General features: G+C 40.2%; 1 protein-coding gene across 2 annotated transcripts; it reads left to right on the plus strand.

Moving 5' to 3' along the window:
- Positions 1–6,044: 6,044 nt before the first annotated feature.
- Positions 6,045–16,652, plus strand: LOC133618120 (uncharacterized). Of its 2 annotated transcripts, none has more exons than XM_061978590.1 (2): positions 6,045–6,441; positions 15,449–16,652. In XM_061978590.1, exons 1-2 carry the CDS (start codon positions 6,249–6,251, stop codon positions 16,462–16,464), a joined length of 1,209 nt encoding a protein of 402 aa, XP_061834574.1. In that variant the 5' UTR covers positions 6,045–6,248; the 3' UTR covers positions 16,465–16,652. The 2 variants fall into 2 exon arrangements, with proteins under 2 accessions (XP_061834574.1, XP_061834573.1); XM_061978589.1 differs by lacking the exon at positions 6,045–6,441 and adding an exon at positions 9,564–10,022.
- Positions 16,653–18,082: the final 1,430 nt, after the last annotated feature.

Raw genomic sequence — 18,082 nt, forward strand, 5'->3', positions numbered from 1 at the left:
AAAAAAAAAGGAGGGAGGGGGCATGCGTAGTACAGTACAGTGCTAGTGATGGGATCGGCAGTTCTTTTGACTGTACTGAATCACTAGAATCAGTTCCTTAAATTTATTCTTTCAAAAAATTCGTTCACCGAATCACCCCCCCCCCCCCCCCAAAAGGAGGGGGGGGGGGGGGGCGTGCGTAGTACAGTACAGTGCAGACATTCGCGGGAGAAGCAGCAAAAAGGGTGAACGCGAGTCCCTACACAGCTCTGTGCATGCAGTACACCAGGCAGTGAGTGACACAGTCAGCACAGTTCAGTACGTGAACGTGAATCACTTCTGCAGTAGCAGTTCTGTGTGCAGGTCGGCGAATCACCGAATCACTTGTGCAGCAGCAGTTCTGTGTGCAGGTCGGCGAATCACCGAATCACTTCTGCAGTAGCAGTTCTGTGTGCAGGTCGGCGAATCACCGAATCACCGAATCACTTCTGCAGCAGCAGTTCTGTGTGCAGGTCGGCGAATCACCGAATCACTTCTGCAGTAGCAGTTATGTGTGCAGGTCGGCGAACAGTGTTGGGTTAGTTACTGAAAAACAGTAACTAGTTACAGTAACTAGTTACTTTATTTCAAAAGTAACTCAGTTACTAACTCAGTTACTTACACCAAAAAGTAATGCGTTACTGTGAAAAGTAACTATTTACCGTAGTTACTTCTTCTACTTTTTTTTTTTTAAAGCTCCCATTAATGCCCTTTTAGCCTTCATTTTAGTACTGTTATTGCACTGGAGAATAATACAATCTGTTGATCAACTTGACATGCATTTGTATCACTGAACTCTGCTAAGCAATGTGGTCTACATACAACACACAAAGACAAAGATATGTTTCAAAGGGCCAATTTATTTCAGGCCAGAACAAATTGACAAAACTATTTTAAATAGCTGCAACATAACATACATAAGTAACAAACAGCATAATAACACTAACACTAACACTAACCACGTTAAACCCAGATTCCGAACTAATAAAGGTCTTAACTCATTCTCTTTCTATGCCACTTCAATATGGAATGCACTCCCAACAGGTGTAAAAGAAAGGGCATCTCTATCCTCCTTCAAAACCGCACTAAAAGAACACCTCCAGGCAACTACAACCCTAAACTAACACCCTCCCTTCCACATAATACCTCTTCGGATTGTAAATAATCAAATGTAGACACTTTTTCTTATACTTTCTGATCTCTCTCTCTGTGTCCACTACTTGCTGTACATATCCTACCAAGTCAGTCCTACACTGTTTCAATGTACATTTCTCTGATGATGCAATTGTTGATGACTGAAGTGTTGATACCAACCAAACCTAACCCCCCCCCCCCCCCCCATATCCCACACCCCGGATTGTAAATAATGTAAATAATTCAATGTATATACCCTGATGATTATCTTGTGTGATGACTGTATTATGATGTTAGTATATATTTGATAGTATATATCTGTATCTGGACCCCGACTTAAACAAGTTAAAAAACTTATTTGGGTGTTACCATTTAGTGGTCAATTGTACGGAATATGTACTGTACTGTGCAATCTACTAATAAAAGTTTCAATCAATCAATCAATCAATCAACAACATAGCTGTAAACCTGCTTCACCTAAGGAAGGCACACGTGACATACACAGAGCCTAACCAGGCAGATTTGAATTGTTGTTTTGGGCAGTAGACGGGATCTTTGATCCAAGACACAACTTACATTTACCGGTAACTAAAATGTTCTTTTCTTTGTGCTCGACAAAAGAAAAGAAGTGAGAATATCTCATACTTGCCAACCCTCCCGAATTTCACTGCCTCTCCCTGGGACAACCATTCTCCAAATTTCTGCCGATTTCCAGCCGAACTTAAGGCACGCCCCTTCCCGGGCTGTGCGGATCTGAGTGAGGACAGCCTGTCGTCACGTCCGCTTGGCCAACCAAAAAGTAACCACAGAACACTATACCGTATAGGCGTATAGTGTTCTGTGGTTACTTTTTTGTTGGCCAACGGTTGTATTGCGCACCCCCCTCCCCTCCCCCCCTACCCTTCCCACACTCAGACACACAGTCACATGCACACACAGAGAGCGCAGAGGAAGAATCAGAAGCACGTCTCTGCTTCACTGGAATAAAACACACTCAGATCCTCAGTTTCTAGCCGATACTACATAAAAAATAACGTAAAATAACGCAGTAACGCATCATGTAGTAACGGTAACTGAGTTATTGAATATAAAAAAATAACGCGTTAGATTACTAGTTACCGCCGAAACTAACGGCGTTACACTAACACGTTACTTTTGTAACGCGTTAGTCCCAACACTGTCGACGAATCACCGAATCACTTGTGCAGTAGCAGTTCTGTGTGCAGGTCGGCGAATCACCGAATCACTTCTGCAGTAGCAGTTCTGTGTGCCAGAGGGCGACAGACGTGAATCGCTCTCTGCCCTGACAGACTCCCCTTGACGTTCGCAAATTAACAGACATTGCAGCTGTAGAGATTCCGTTACTTTTAAAAACACTGTGTGTGCGTTTCCGGCCTGTCCAATAAACAAAATGTGACTAAATGTCTTGGTTGTTAAATATGTTTTATTGCACTGAAATGAAAATAAGAAATAAATAAAAGTGGGAAATAAAAAAAATAGTAGCAGCCTACTAAAATGCTTGCAATCAACAGTTAAATAAATAGGCCTCGTTTGTTTAGTGCAAAAACAAATATTAAATTAAGAAACGCTTAACAAATGCCAACATAAAAACGAAATGTTCTGTAGCAAAAAAAATGTAAACGTAAATATGCAAACAAAAAGAAAATAAATACCTTCAAAATAAAACAAATAAATTAAGAGCCAGAAATGCCAACATAAAAACTAAATGTTCTGTAGCCTATGTTTAAAAATATAACAAAGAAAATATTAACTTAAATGTGCAAACAAAAAGAAAATAAATAGGCTACCTTAAATAAAACAAAACAAATATTAAACCAAGTGCCAGAAAAGCCAACATTAAAACTAAAATTTCTGTAGCTTAAATTTAAAAATATAAAAATGGAAATATCAACTTAAATATGCAATAAAAAAGAAAATAAATAGCTTAAATAATATAAAAATCAAGATAAATAATAGCCCATGTATATGTACATACATTAGTTATTATTTTTATTTCAAATCTTCTCAAACAGCCTGCCCTACACTTTACAACCCGCCCCTCCCCCTCGCGTCGCTGCTGCTCAGCCTTGCCCTGCACTGACTTTCTTTCTGTCTCCTCTACTCTCATAACTTTATGTGTTGAGATAATGTGTGTGTTTGTTTTCATGTGGCTTGAGTCAGCCGTTAGCTTGGAGAATGAATGGAGAGCGGATGCCAATGGCATGAAACATATCCCCGCGACGGGAGGAGAATCACCCGCGGCATTGGGGCAAGCAGAGCAGAGAGCGAGAGCGTTGTCGTTCACTGAGTGATTCATGTCGTTAATCCGCGGTGAACGAATCGTTCGCTCAGTCCCGCCCCCATGATGAGTAGCTGGCTGCGTCGTTCGCCGACGTCACAGAATGCGCCAGTTCCACTCATACCGGCATGGTCGCGGCGGAGCTCAACTGAACTGAGAAAGGAACGAATCAGTTCATGAAGTGATTCGGTTCAGTACGTTCACTCAAAAGATTCGTTCGTTCGAACGAATCGTTCGAACGAATCGTTCGCGAACGACACAACATTACTCACAACCCCCAGAAGACACACCCACCACAGCAGAGCCGGCCCAAGGCATAAGCGTACTAAGCGCTTGCTTAGGGCCCCGCGGCCACTAGGGGGCCCCCAAAAGCAATTAACAAAAAAATTCTTATTTTTTATTTTTTGTATGTACGAGTCTGACTGATGATTTCTAAATTATCAAAGATATATTATTGTACAAAAACACAATTTTAGGTCAACAGATTGCTGCTGCTGATCTAGGCCTAGTGATTCTTCCTGCCTCTCTTTAAATGTAAAGCTGCCTCTGCTGCACCTGTGACGTTTGCCGCCTGCTATGGCGTCAGTGCGTCACATTAGTGCCAAAAATCCGAGCGCATAAAAACTGTTATCGCGCGCTGATTCTCCACTTCATGCGCGCGCGCGACACCCTTTTGCGCGCACGTGGTGCCTTTTTGCGCGCGCGCCGTCTCGGTCTGTGCACTGGCATGTTTCGTTTTGGCACTTCTTTCTGATTGGTCAGGCGAAAAATGCTCAGAGCCAATCAGAAGTATAGCAGGGCGGGTCATTGTCAATATGTATCAAGATTGTTATAGGCGCAAAGTTTTCACTTTTTCTTGAACATTTGTTTTCTAATTTATGGAATTTCTTTTGATTCAGCCATAAAATTAATGAAATAATCTTTGAATTTTGTTTTTAAAATGTTAAAAATAGCCTTTTAATAATGTATTCTGAAACAGTTTAAAATAATCAGAGAACTGACTAACACTGACCCTACACAACTATGTTGCACAATTAAGTCTTTTTTTTTTATAGCGAAAGAGGTAATTTCAACAGGTACAGCATCCTATGTCATATCCAGGGGCACCGAAAAGGGGGGGGGGGGGGGGGGGGGGGTAAAGGAGACGGATTCTAGGGGCCCATGATGGAGGGGGGCCCAGAGAGGCCCCTAATGATGATGAAATTATAATACAGAAAAAATAATGACACTGTGTTGGGGGCCCTGTAAAGATTTTTTACATGGGGCCCAAAATCCCTAGCGGCGCCCCTGTTCATATCTACATGTAATAAGATTTGTAACAAGGCAAACCGTTTGAAAATTGGTCGAAAATCGAGCAAGTTATGGTAATTTAATTAGTACATGTACCATTGACATCAATGTAATGATTGAGGCTAGATGTCCGAGGTAAGATGGCTACAACGTTGCTACGCTGGAGAATCATTGGTCATATGAAAAATGCTCAGTGCCAATCAGAAAGGAGGGGCCGTCTAAGCATACCCGCCCCCAAAGTGCCAAAAAGAAACATGACAGCGCGAGGAGAGATGCCAGGAGTACACAGAGAGCGCACAGACCGAGACGGCGCGCGCGCAGAAAGGCACCGCGCGCGCGCAAAAGGGTGTCGCGCGCGCGCACGAAGTGGAGAATCAGCGCGCGATAACAGTTTTTATGCGTTCTGATTTTTGGCACTAATGTGACGCCATATCTTTCCTCTCAGATTCAGACAGGACTGAGCAGGTGATCAGAGGACCACTGTCTATTAAGGTGAACTTTTCATTCCCCAAACGGCATGATGGCCGAAGTTTTCATTATCATTATACCTACAGACAGCTAGTCAATGGGGAAAAAGTCAAGCGTAGCTGGCTGACTTATTCAAGAAGTAAAGATGCAGTCTATTGCTTTTGCTGCAAATTATTTTCCAAAAAGTCCTTAAAACTGGCAGCCGAGGGACAGCGGGATTGGGTCAACATAGGTGCACTGCTGAAACAGCATGAAAACAGTGAAGATCATTGTAGCAACATGGTGAAATGGAAGGAATTTGCCTTGCGTCTTTCAAAGGGGAAAACTATTGATGAATTTAACTTCAGTAGACTGCGCTCTCTTTGTACAAAGTAAACATTAAATATGAACAATTAACTAAAAATATAAACTAGTAATTAAAGACTAATATGTACAAGACTGATGAGACAAGATGACACTTTTACTGTAAATACAAAGCTTTATCACTTGGACTGTTCAACCCCAGGCCACTCTTGTAGCTGAATGTTTTCTACATTTTAAGATTAGGAACCATATGTGGCACTCTGGACTTCATTCGTTCATTCATTGGTATTATTTATGTTCTTAACTGGGCCACCCCCATATCTTTATAAATGACATGTCATTTGTAAAGACATGGCAGGCTGACAATAGGATAATGTAAACAACACTGCCAGAGCGGCAATGAGTTTATAGTAGGTGTGTGAATAATCAACAATCAATATTATTGGCAGAAATAGAGGGCCCCAAAATCAAATTTTGCTTAGGGCCCCATGGAGGCTTGGGCCGGCACTGCACCACAGACATACATCTGGAAACTCTGCAACAAAACATTTAGAACAGAAGAACCATTCTACAATCAAGGCGAAACGCAACAAACACGAAGAAGAAGTCATCTTAATTCAATGTTTAAAATCAGCTTTAAGTCCGCGCGTTTGTTACCTGCAACGAGAAACCGAAGAAGAAGAAAAGCCGGACGTTAGCAACACGCAGGTTTTGTTTGTAAAAAAAAAAAGAAAAAATGTGTCAGGTCAAAAAGCTGAAAATGTTGATTGAGCAGCGACTACATTCTGTCGTGGAAGAAATATTTGGACTGTTTGAAAGAACCATAGCAGAGTACGAGGAGGAACTTTCCAGGACGAAAGAGGAAAATTACAGACAACAAGAACTACTGGATGCTGTTTTCAAACCTCAAGTTGTGCTACACAGAGCAGGTTTGTTTACATCTTTTTCTACCGCTTGTCCCTTATGGGGTCGCTGGTGGGTGCTGGAGCCTATCTCAGCTGCATTCGGGCGGAAGGCGGGGTACACCCTGGACAAGTCGCCACCTCATCACAGGGCCAACGCAGATAGACAGACAACATTCACACTCACATTCACACACTAGGGCCAATTTAGTGTTGCCAACCTTACCATGACATTTTAAATTAACCTTTAAGACGTTGAATTGAACTGAATTAACTGAATCAAAATGTTGCATTTTGTTATCATGAAATAAGCATAAACAGTCTCCAGTTGGCTATACTACTCTTATTTGGGGGGGAAATGCTATTTTGCTGATTTAAAAAAATATATACCCTATGTGTGGTTTATCATTTTCAACAACTTCAATAACGAACTATGATTAAACATAATAATAACTCCAAAACACATGGCACATATATGGTCTTCATTCTGCTAATCTGTTATAGTACTTATAAGTCCATCCGTCCATCCATTTTCTAACGCTTGTCTCTGCGGGGGCGTGCTGGAGCCTATCTCAGCTGCACATGGGCGGAAGGCGGGGTACACCCTGGACAAGTCACCACCTCATCGCTGACTTATAAGTCTTATTTTGAAAATAAAATATTTTGTTGATTTTTGAGACGTCATGGTTATACTTCATAACAACAACTTGGTCCAATGTGGCTCTTTCAACATTTTGGGTTGCCGACCCCTGACCTAGAAGATGACTCACATTGTCGATGTATTTTTAAAAGGGTCAAGATGTGTATCATAACTCTACCTCTTTGTACTTTGTGAACACTTGTCCTACAATTTAGCCTCCAACAAATAACAGAAGTTAGAAACGTTGCGGTCTCAGCTGCTCCTTTTGTGCCATTTTTTTTTTACAACTGAATGGAATGCTAACGTGGGTGATTCCAGTCTAACAATGGATTTTGGGCTGGTAGTGGTCGTTCCGATCATACAATACCTCAATGCTGACAAGAGAAACTCCATTCTAATGACTATTATGCGCATTGACAGAAATGTTGTGCTTTTGCATCTCAACAGTTGTTATTTTTCACTCCAATAGAGTGGAACCATCCACGCCCACCTTGTGTCGGAGTATGAATAGTTGGGTTTTGGCACCAGCTACTAGACTAGATCTGATAAATCTAAGTCTTGAATGAGAGGTGGAATGTTTTCATAGTTATCGTTTTGAGGACCTTTTCCACGGTTCTTTTATACTGTAAGTGTGTGGTTTGTGTTTCCACCACATTTCACAGTTCAGGGTAGTTTACACAAATCAGGCCGATGACGTATGGAGAAGTGGTTTACCGTGTAAATAAACAGACAATACTAGGTCACAGTTCTTTCACCAAAAAGTAAGTAATTGAAATACAAATCATTTATACAAACTCCAAAACCAGTGAAGTTGGCACATTGTATAATTCTTAAATAAAAAAAGAATACAATGATTTGCAGATCCTTTTCAACTTATATTCAATTGAATAGACTGCAAACACAAGATGTTTAATGTTCGAACTGAGAAACTTTTTTTTTTTTTTTGGAAATAATCGTTAATTTAGAATTTAATGGCATCAACACATTGCAAAAAAAGTTGGCACAGGGGCATTTTTACCATTATTTGTCACTAGGGGCAAATAGTTCTACATGGCCATCAAATATGCGCTCCCTCTCCAGCACATGATCCAACAGAAGTAAGGGAACTTGTCACACTTAAGAATAAATAGGCCACCCTAAGAGTGTTCTGGAGCACTCGTAGATTTTGTTCTTACCTACGTACAAATCCCAGCTAAGAAAACATCGGTGAATACCAAAATCTCCTTAAAAACATCGTAAATGGGCCCAAGAACAAAATTTGTTCTTAAGATCGATTGCTTTAATGGGGCCAACTGACTATAGCTGCAATAAATTCAAATTAAATATATTAAATATATAGATAAGTGTTTTAAACGTTAAAAGTTAAAGTTAAAGTACCAATGATTGTCACACACACACTAGGTGTGGTGAAATGTGTCCTCTGCATTTGACCCATCCCCTTGTTCAACCTCTGGGAGGTGAGGGGAGCAGTGAGCAGCAGCGGTGGCCGCGCCCGGGAATCATTTTGGTGATTTAACCCCCAATTCCAACCCTTGATGCTGAGTGCCAAGCAGGGAGGTAATGGGTCCCATTTTTATAGTCTTTGGTATGACTCGGCCGGGGTTTGAACTCACAACCTACCAATCTCAGGGCGGACACTCTAACCACAAGGGCACTGAGCAGGTTTTCACATCTTTTGAAGACCTGTCAAATTAAATATATTAAATATATATAAATCATATCTTATCAAATCATAGTCAGACGCCGGAAGACGGGACATATACACCGGAAGTCAGGGGGGCGGGATTTCGGATGAAATGTATATGACGTCATCACTTTTTGATATAGAAAGTATATCCTATGTTATTTCCTGTGAATGAAAAGTGCTGTAAATGTTGATAATGTCATGTATTAAGAATAATATATTTTAGGTATTAATCATGACATGTTTTTACTATTAAAACAACATGCTAATAAAAACTGTGTCGTGATATATTTGACAGACAAAAACCTACAGGATTGTACATTGTTCCCCATGCTTGTGCTACAGCCCAGGTCTCAATCAGGACTGCTTTAACCATAATTAAATAGCTATTGATTGATTGTTTGATTGATTGAAACTTTTATTAGTAGATTGCACAGTACAGTACATATTCCGTACAATTGGCCACTAAATGGTAACACTCTACCATGAATTGATTAACGTGGACCCCGACTTAAACAAGTTGAAAAACTTATTCGGGTGTTACCATTTAGTGATCAATTGTACGGAATATGTACTGTACTGTGCAATCTACTAATAAAAGTTTCAATCAATCAAAAAACACCTGAATAAGTTTTTCAATTTTCAATGCCACGTTAATCAATTCATGGTAAATTAACACCAATCATTTAATTCCACCGTCAAAATCGGGGTATCCTGATTGGGTGGTAATTGCCATGATCTCAGTGTGCATTGTATATCTCTGAAAAGTCAACATATGACGAATTCTTCCGAAGCATGACCCCAGTCAGAGGGGGATGGCCTGAAGATATGCAAACAAAGGAAGGAGCTCACAACCCCCAGAAAACACACCCACCACAGACATAAATCTGGAAACTCTGCACCAAAACATTTAGAACAGAAGAACCATTCTGCAATCAAGGCGAAACGCAACAAACACGAAGAAGAAGGCATCTTAATTCAATGTTTAAAATCAGCTTTAAGTCGGCGCGTTTGTTACCTGCAACGAGAAACCGAAGAAGAAGAAAAGCCGGACGTTAGCAACACGCAGGTTTTGTTTGTAAAAAAAAAAAATGTGTCAGGTCAAAAAGCTGAAAATGTTGATGGAGCAGCGACTACATTCTGTCGTGGAAGAAATATTTGGACTGTTTGAAAGAACCATAGCAGAGTACGAGGAGGAACTTTCCAGGACGAAAGAGGAAAAATACAGACAACAAGAACTACTGGATGCTGTTTTCAAACCTCAAGTTGTGCTACCCAGAGCAGGTTTGTTTACATCTTTTTCTACCGCTTGTCCCTTTTGGGGTCGCGGGGGGTGCTGGAGCCTATCTCAGCTGCATTCGGGCGGAAGGCGGTGTACACCCTGGACAAGTCGCCACCTCATCACAGGGCCAACACAGATAGACAGACAACATTCACACTCACATTCACACACTAGGGCCAATTTAGTGTTGCCAACCCTACCATGACATTTTAAATTAACCTTAAAGATGTTGAATTTAACTGAATTAAGATGTTGCATTTTGTTATCATGAAAAAAGCATATACAGCCTCCAGTTGGCTATATTACTTTTATTTGGAAAAAATGCTATTTTGCTGATTTAAAAAAATATATATGTGTGGTTTATCATTTTCAACAACTTCAATAACGAACATATAATTAAACATAATAATAACTCCAAAACACATGGCACATATATGGTCTTCATTCTGCTAATCTGTTATAGTACTTATAAGTCCATCCGTCCATCCATTTTCTAACGCTTGTCCCTGCGGGGGGCGTGCTGGAGCCTATCTCAGCTGCACATGGGCGGAAGGCGGGGTACACCCTGGACAAGTCGCCACCTCATCACAGGGCCAACATAGACAACATTCACACTCACATTCACACACTAGGGCCAATTTAGTGTTGCCAACCTTACCATGACATTTTAAATTAACCTTAAAGATGTTGAATTGAACTGAATTAACTGAATTAAGATGTTGCATTTTGTTATCATGAAATAAGCATATACGGCCTCCAGTTGGCTATACTACTCCTATTTGGGAAAAATGCTATTTTGCTGATTTAAAAAAAAAAAAAAGTGTGGTTTATAATTTTCAACAACTTCAATAACGAACTATGATTAAACATAATAATAACTCCAAAACACATGGCAAATATATGGTCTTCATTCTGCTAATCTGTTATAGTACTTATATGTCCATCCATCCATCCATTTTCTACCGCTTGTCCCTTTTGAGGTCGCGGGGGATGCTGGAGCCTATTTCAGCTGCATTCGGGCGGAAGGCGGCGTACACCCTGGACAAGTCGCCACCTCATCACAGGGCCAACACAGATAGACAGACAACATTCACACTCACATTCACACACTAGGGCCAATTTAGTGTTGCCAACCTTATCATCCATCATCCATCTTCTTCCGCTTATCCGAGGTCGGGTCGCGGGGGCAGCAGCCTAAGCAGGACAGCCCAGACTTTCCTCTCCCCAGCCACTTTGTCCAGTTCCTCCCGGGGGATCCCGAGGCGTTCCCAAAGTGTCCTGCGTCTTCCCCGTGGCCTCCTACCATGACATTTTAAATTAACCTTTAAGACGTTGAATTGAACTGAATTAACTGAATCAAAATGTTGCATTTTGTTATCATGAAATAAGCATAAACAGTCTCCAGTTGGCTATACTACTCTTATTTTGGGGAAAAAAAGGCTATTTTGCTGATTTAAAAAATTTATATGTGTGGTTTATCATTTTCAACAACTTCAATAACGAACTATGATTAAACATAATAATAACTCCAAAACACATGGCACATATATGGTCTTCATTCTGCTAATCTGTTATAGTACTTATAAGTCCATCCATCCACCCATTTTCTAACGCTTGTCTCTGCGGGGGGCGTGCTGGAGCCTATCTCAGCTGCACATGGGCGGAAGGCGGACAAGTCGCCACCTCATCGCTGACTTATAAGTCTTATTTTGAAAATAAAATATTTTGTTGATTTTTGAGACGTCATGGTTATACTTCATAACAACAACTTGGTCCAATGGGGCTCTTTCAACATTTTGGGTTGCCGACCCCTGACCTAGAAGATGACTCACATTGTCGATGTATTTTTAAAAGGGTCAAGATGTGTATCATAACTCTACCTCTTTGTACTTTGTGAACACTTGTCCTACAATTTAGCCTCCAACAAATAACAGAAGTTAGAAACGTTGCGGTCTCACCTGCTCCTTTTGTGACATTTTTTTTTTTTACAACTGAATGGAATGCTAACGTGGGTGATTCCAGTCTAACAATGGATTTTGGGCTGGTAGTGGTCGTTCCGATCATACAATACCTCAATGCTGACAAGAGAAATTCCATTCTAATGACTATTATGCGCATTGACAGAAATGTTGTGCTTTTGCATCTCAACAGTTGTTGTTTTTTCACTCCAATAGAGTGGAACCATCCACTCCCACCTTGTGTCGGAGTATGAATAGTTGGGTTTTGGCACCAGCTACTAGACTAGATCTGATAAATCTAAGTCTTGAATGAGAGGTGGAATGTTTTCATGGTTATCGTTTTGAGGCCCTTTTCCACGGTTCTTGTATAATGTAAGTGTGTGGTTTGTTTTTCCACCACATTTCACAGTTCAGGGTACCGGTAGTTTATACAAATCAGGCCGATGACATATGGAGAAGTGGTTTACTATTTAAATAAACAGACAATATTAGGTCACAGTTCTTTCACTAAAAAGTAAGTAATTGAAATACAAATCAATTATACAAACCCCAAAACCAGTGAAGTTGGCACATTGTATAATTTGTAAATAAAAACAGAATACAATGATTTGCAAATCCTTTTCAACTTATATTCCTTTGAATAGACTGCAAACACAAGATGTTGAATGTTCGAACTGAGAAACTTGTTTTTTTTTGTGCAAATAATCGTTGACTTAGAATTTAATGGCAGCAACACATTGCAAAAAAAGTTGGCACAGGGGCATTTTTACCACTTTATTACATGGCCTTTCCTTTTAACTACACTCAGTAAACGTTTGGGAACTGAGGAGACCAGATTTTGAAGCTTTGTAGGTGGAATTATTTCCCTTTCTTGCTTGATGTACAGCTTAAGTTGTTCAACAGTCTCCGTTGTGGTATTTTAGGCTTCATAATGCGCCACACATTTTCAATGGGAAACAGGTCTAAACTACAGGCAGGCCAGTTTAGTACCTGCACTCTTTTACTATGAAGCCACGCTGTTGTAACACGTGGCATGGCATTGTCTTGCTGAAATAAGCAGGGGCGTCCATGATAAATGGGTTATACTTGTATAGCGTTTTTCTACCTTCAAGGTACTCAAAGCGCTTTGACAGTATTTCCACATTCACCCATTCACACACACATTCACACACTGATGGCGGGAGCTGCCATGCAAGGCGCTAACCAGCAGCCATCAGGAGCAAGGGGTCAAGTGTCTTGCCCAAGGACACAACGGACGTGACTAGGATGGTAGAAGGTGGGGATGATAATGTTGCTTGGATGGCAACATCAATCAATAATCAATCAATGTTTATTTATATAGCCCTAAATCACAAGTGTCTCAAAGGGCTGCACAAGCCACAACGACATCCTCGGTACAGAGCCCAGTTTGCATATTCAAAACCTGTATGTACCTTTCAGCATTAATGGTGCCTCCACAGATGTGCAAGTTCCCCATGCCTTGGGCACTAGTACACCCCCATACCATCACAGATGCTGGCTTTTGAACTTTTCGCCTAGAACAATCCGGATGGTTCTTTTCCGCTTTCTGGAAAATGCTTTTATACCCAATCATGGCACCTATCTGTTCCCAATTAGCCTGTTCACCTGTGGGATGTTCCAAATAAGTGTTTGATGAGCATTCCTCAACTTTATCAGTTGTTTTGCCAGCTTTTTTGAAACATGTTGCAGGCATCAAATTCCAAATGAGCTAATATTTGCAAAAAGTAACAAAGTTTTCCAGTTCGAACGTTAAGTATCTTGTCTTTGCAGTCTATTCAATTGCATATAGGTTGAAAAGGATTTGCAAATATTTGTATTCTGTTTTTATTTACCAACATGCCAACTTCACTTGTTTTGGGGTTTGTATACAAAACGATATAAGTTAAAAAATAAAGTGGACCAAATTGTTCATAAAAAATCAGGCTTTTGTCCGCAATGTCCAACAGTCAGAAAGTCGTCCTCTCAGTTTATGATGAATTCATGAGGGTGAGACGATTCATTTTTGGTCCATTCAGCTGTATATAACTATATAAATGATAAATGTCAGTGTTTATTTCACGCCGACAACATGAACACATGGGTTTTAGCGCTAGCTTGTTAGCAATTAGCATTCTGTTTCCTCGAGTTGATGCTAATAATTACACAAATACATGTAATAAAGTAAATAGGTAATATTTGATGTTATTTACCTTCGTTCCACTCGTGTGCTACCTCCTTTATTTCCACATTTATTAAACAAAGTCAGAGTAGTAATCAGCTGAGGCCGCAGCTTCGAGTCCGGCTTCACACTCCTCTGTAAATACGACTAAAAGAGTCCACCCACTTCTCGTATCGAAATAAAGTTTGTAAAAACGAATGAAAAACAATAAACTGCATATAGTTTAAAGAGTAAAAACACAGCACACAGATGCTCCACCAAAGTTCCTGCACTTTCTTTCGTCCTTTTTTTTCTTCGTTGTCAAGTTTGTTGTTATAGAAATACACAAGAAATAAGAAATAAATAAGTCGTCCTCCCATACTTCGTCATCACACAACTTGTGTTCCCATGAGTTCAGGTCGCCCTGCGAGAAGACAAAAGCTTTCTTTGATCTTATCAAGAAAAAGGCTTGTGAAACTCCACTGTGTGTAATGGGATGCGACATGGAGGTGTCAGTTTCTTTTGATCTATTGTCAGCCACAGGAAGACTAGATTAATAACTATAATAAGAGTCGATATGTATGGCATGACAAAGTGATAAAATAAGTTACATGTGTATAAGCTGAGGGAGAAAAGAAAAACGCTCTTTGAGTGTTGCTCGCCTTTTCTCTTAAAATGTGCACACACTCACACACACACACACACACAACTTTATGTGTGTGTGTGTGTGTGTGTGTGTGTGTGTGTGTGTGTGTGTGTGTGTGTGTGTGTGTGTGTGTGTGTGTGTGTGTGTGTGTGTGTGTCTGTGTGTGTGTGTGTGTGTGTGTGTGTGTGTGTGTGTGTGTGGTGCATTGGGAGTGGAGGTGTGAAAATGAATGTATTATATGTACGTTTAAAGTCGGTTTAACTTTAAAGTGTAGTCTAACATTCTTAGGTTAGATTATGTTTTAGACATTTGCAGTACACCATACATCTGGGTGCTGAGCTAAGATAAGATAATGGCAATCACAACAGCTATCAGTTAGCTGATGACACGTCACTTTGAAAAAGTTCTCTCTCTCTGGGGTCGCTCAATGAAACATCTAACTCGCCTCAATCCTCAATGGTATGGGTTATTATTGTTTAAAAATATATATATATATCTAAAAGTCCAAAAAATACGCTTCCATTAATGTACATAATATGAAGGATACATTATTTACATTGTCTAGTTTTGAAACATTAACTTTATTTGGCCTACCTCACATGTGACTAGTTAAAATACTGCAAACTCAAATACAATAACAGCTCATTTGTGTTTTATGTTCTGCAGACGTCCAGCAGGTGTCAGCAGAGAGTCAAGAAGAGATTCTCTCCAAGCAGCAGGAGTGGAGCTCCAGTGTGGGGCAAAAGGAGTTGGAACCCCCACACATTAAAGAGGAAGAGGAAGAACTGTGGGAGCAGCTTCAAAGGTTGGAGGAGGCTCATGATGAAGATGAAGCTCAGTCCTTACAGCTTCATCTCAGTCAAAGTGACGACAACAGAGGGGCGGAGCTTCTAACTCAACACATTACAGCTGATGGAGAGCATTGGGAAGATATAAACTCAGAACCAGACAACATCTTTGCTCCGCTGTCAGATATAGACTGCATGTCAGACTCTTCTGAAAGCGATCACAGTGACAACGTTCGTAAGCCGTCGGAGAATAATAAGAACTCAAAAGATGATATGAGACATCATGCTGACAAAAAACGCTATAATTGTTCTGAATGTGGGAAATCATTTCGACAGAAGGGTCATTTTACAACACACATGAGAATACATACTGGGGAGAAACCTTTTGCCTGCTCAGTTTGTCCCAAAAGATTCTCTACAAAGGAGGGCCTGAAAAAACACATCCTTGTACACACTGGGGAGAAACCCTATACTTGCTCTGTCTGTAGTAAGTGCTTTACCAGTAAGCATGGCATGACCAATCACATGAAATCACACACAGAGGAGACTCAATTTACTTGCCCATTTTGCCCTAAGAGATACTTGAGTAAAGGTGCTATGATGGTACACATGAGAATTCACACTGGCGAGAAACCGTTCAGTTGCAACGTATGCAATAAAAGGTTCATATATAGGTATCAGGTCAAAAGACACAACTGTGCAGCAGACTTGGACGCTGCTGCGCAGTGTGGCTCAGGTGTTGGAGCGGTCATCCATAATTTGGAGGGTTCCTGGTATGACTCAAGCTTTTGCCGTCCTAGTCCCTTTACATGTGTCCCTTACACTTTACCCACCTTGCTACCAGTGCCACCCACACTGGTATATGAAAGTTTGTGGCGGAACAAAACACAATAAGTATTTAAGTCTGCAGGGACTTAAATACAATCAAACTGTGACTGTGATTTCAGGTGGTGTTTCTCATTTTGTGGTGTTGTGTTTTTACTTCTAAAATTGTATGTAGCAATTACTAAATACTGAAGTTTTTTTTTTTTTATTTCCTCATTGTGGATATACTGTTTATTCACTTAAAAAAATAAAATAAAATAAAAATAAAGTCACACTTTTTTTTTTCTTCATTACATTCTATTGTTTGTATGTCTTTTATTATTCAATGAAAAGTGTGTACACAGCAAAAAATTGTAATGTTAACCATTGAAAAGTTCATTTGGTCATATTTATCATATTGATTCAAATAGAGTTCAGTGTTGGAGTTATTTAACAGGGTTAGTAAAGTTTAAACAAATTAATCCTGTAGAGCAAGGGTTTCCAAACGTTAAAAAAAAAAAATTAATTAAAAAAAACAAAATAAATAAAAATAAATAAAATATATATATACATATACATATATATATATATATATATATATATATATATATACATATATATACACAGCCCGGCTCCCGGACAATTTTATATATATATATATATATATATATATATATATATATATATATATATATATATATATATATATATATATATATATATATATCCGTTGTGGTGAAGAAGGAGCTGAGCCGGAAGGCAAAGCTCTCAAGTTACCGGTCGATCTACGTTCCCATCCTCACCTATGGTCATGAGCTTTGGGTTATGACCGAAGGGACAAGATCACGGGTACAAGCGGCCAAAATGAGTTTCATCCGCCGGGTTGCGGGGCTCTCCCTTAGAGATAGGGTGAGAAGCTCTGCCATCCGGAGGGGAGCTCAAAGTAAAGCCGCTGATCCTCCACATTAAGAGGAGCCAGATGAGGTGGTTCAGGCATCTGCTCAGGATGCCACTCGAACGCCTCCCTAGGGAGGTGTGAAGGACATCCCACCGGTAGAAGGCCACGGGGAAGACCCAGGACACGTTGGGAAGACTATGTCTCCCGGCTGGCCTGGGAACGCCTCGGGATCCCCCGGGAAGAGCTGGACCAAATGGCTGGGGAGAGGAAAGTCTGGGCTTCCCTGCTTAGGCTGCTGCCCCCGCAGCCCGACCTCGGATAAGCAGAAGACGATGGATGTATGTACCACACATATGTGTATGTGTGGTTGCTTACAGTAGAAGAAGAAGCGCTTCCTGTTCTATGGGGGCGGGTGCTTACCTTGGCGGTTGCTTGCGTAGAAGAAGAAGCACTTCCTCTTCTACGGGGAAAAAAGATGGCGGCTGTTTACCGTAGTTGCGAGATCGAAACTTTATGAAAATGAATCTTAATATTAATCCGTATATAAAGCGCACCGGGTTAAAAGCCGCACTGTCAGCTTTTGAGTAAATTTGTGGTTTTTAGGTGCGGCTAATAGTGCGGAAAATACGGTGTATATATATATATATATATATATATATATATATATATATATATATATATATATATATATATATATATATATATATATATATGTATATACATATATATATATATGTCATGTTATCGATAGGAAAATGCATTACATATGATTTGCCTAAGCGGCAAGGAGACACCGAGTAACAAGCGGTA

Source organism: Nerophis lumbriciformis, linkage group LG18, assembly GCF_033978685.3.
Source record: "Nerophis lumbriciformis linkage group LG18, RoL_Nlum_v2.1, whole genome shotgun sequence".
Classification (NCBI taxonomy): domain Eukaryota; kingdom Metazoa; phylum Chordata; class Actinopteri; order Syngnathiformes; family Syngnathidae; genus Nerophis; species Nerophis lumbriciformis.

Coding starts and splice junctions, on each gene's coding strand:
- LOC133618120 (XM_061978590.1), top strand. CDS start 6,249: ATGTGTCAGGTCAAAAAGCTGAAAATGTTGATTGAGCAGCGACTACAT. Junction 6,442..15,448: donor AGTTGTGCTACACAGAGCAG/GTTTGTTTACAT, acceptor TATGTTCTGCAG/ACGTCCAGCAGGTGTCAGCA.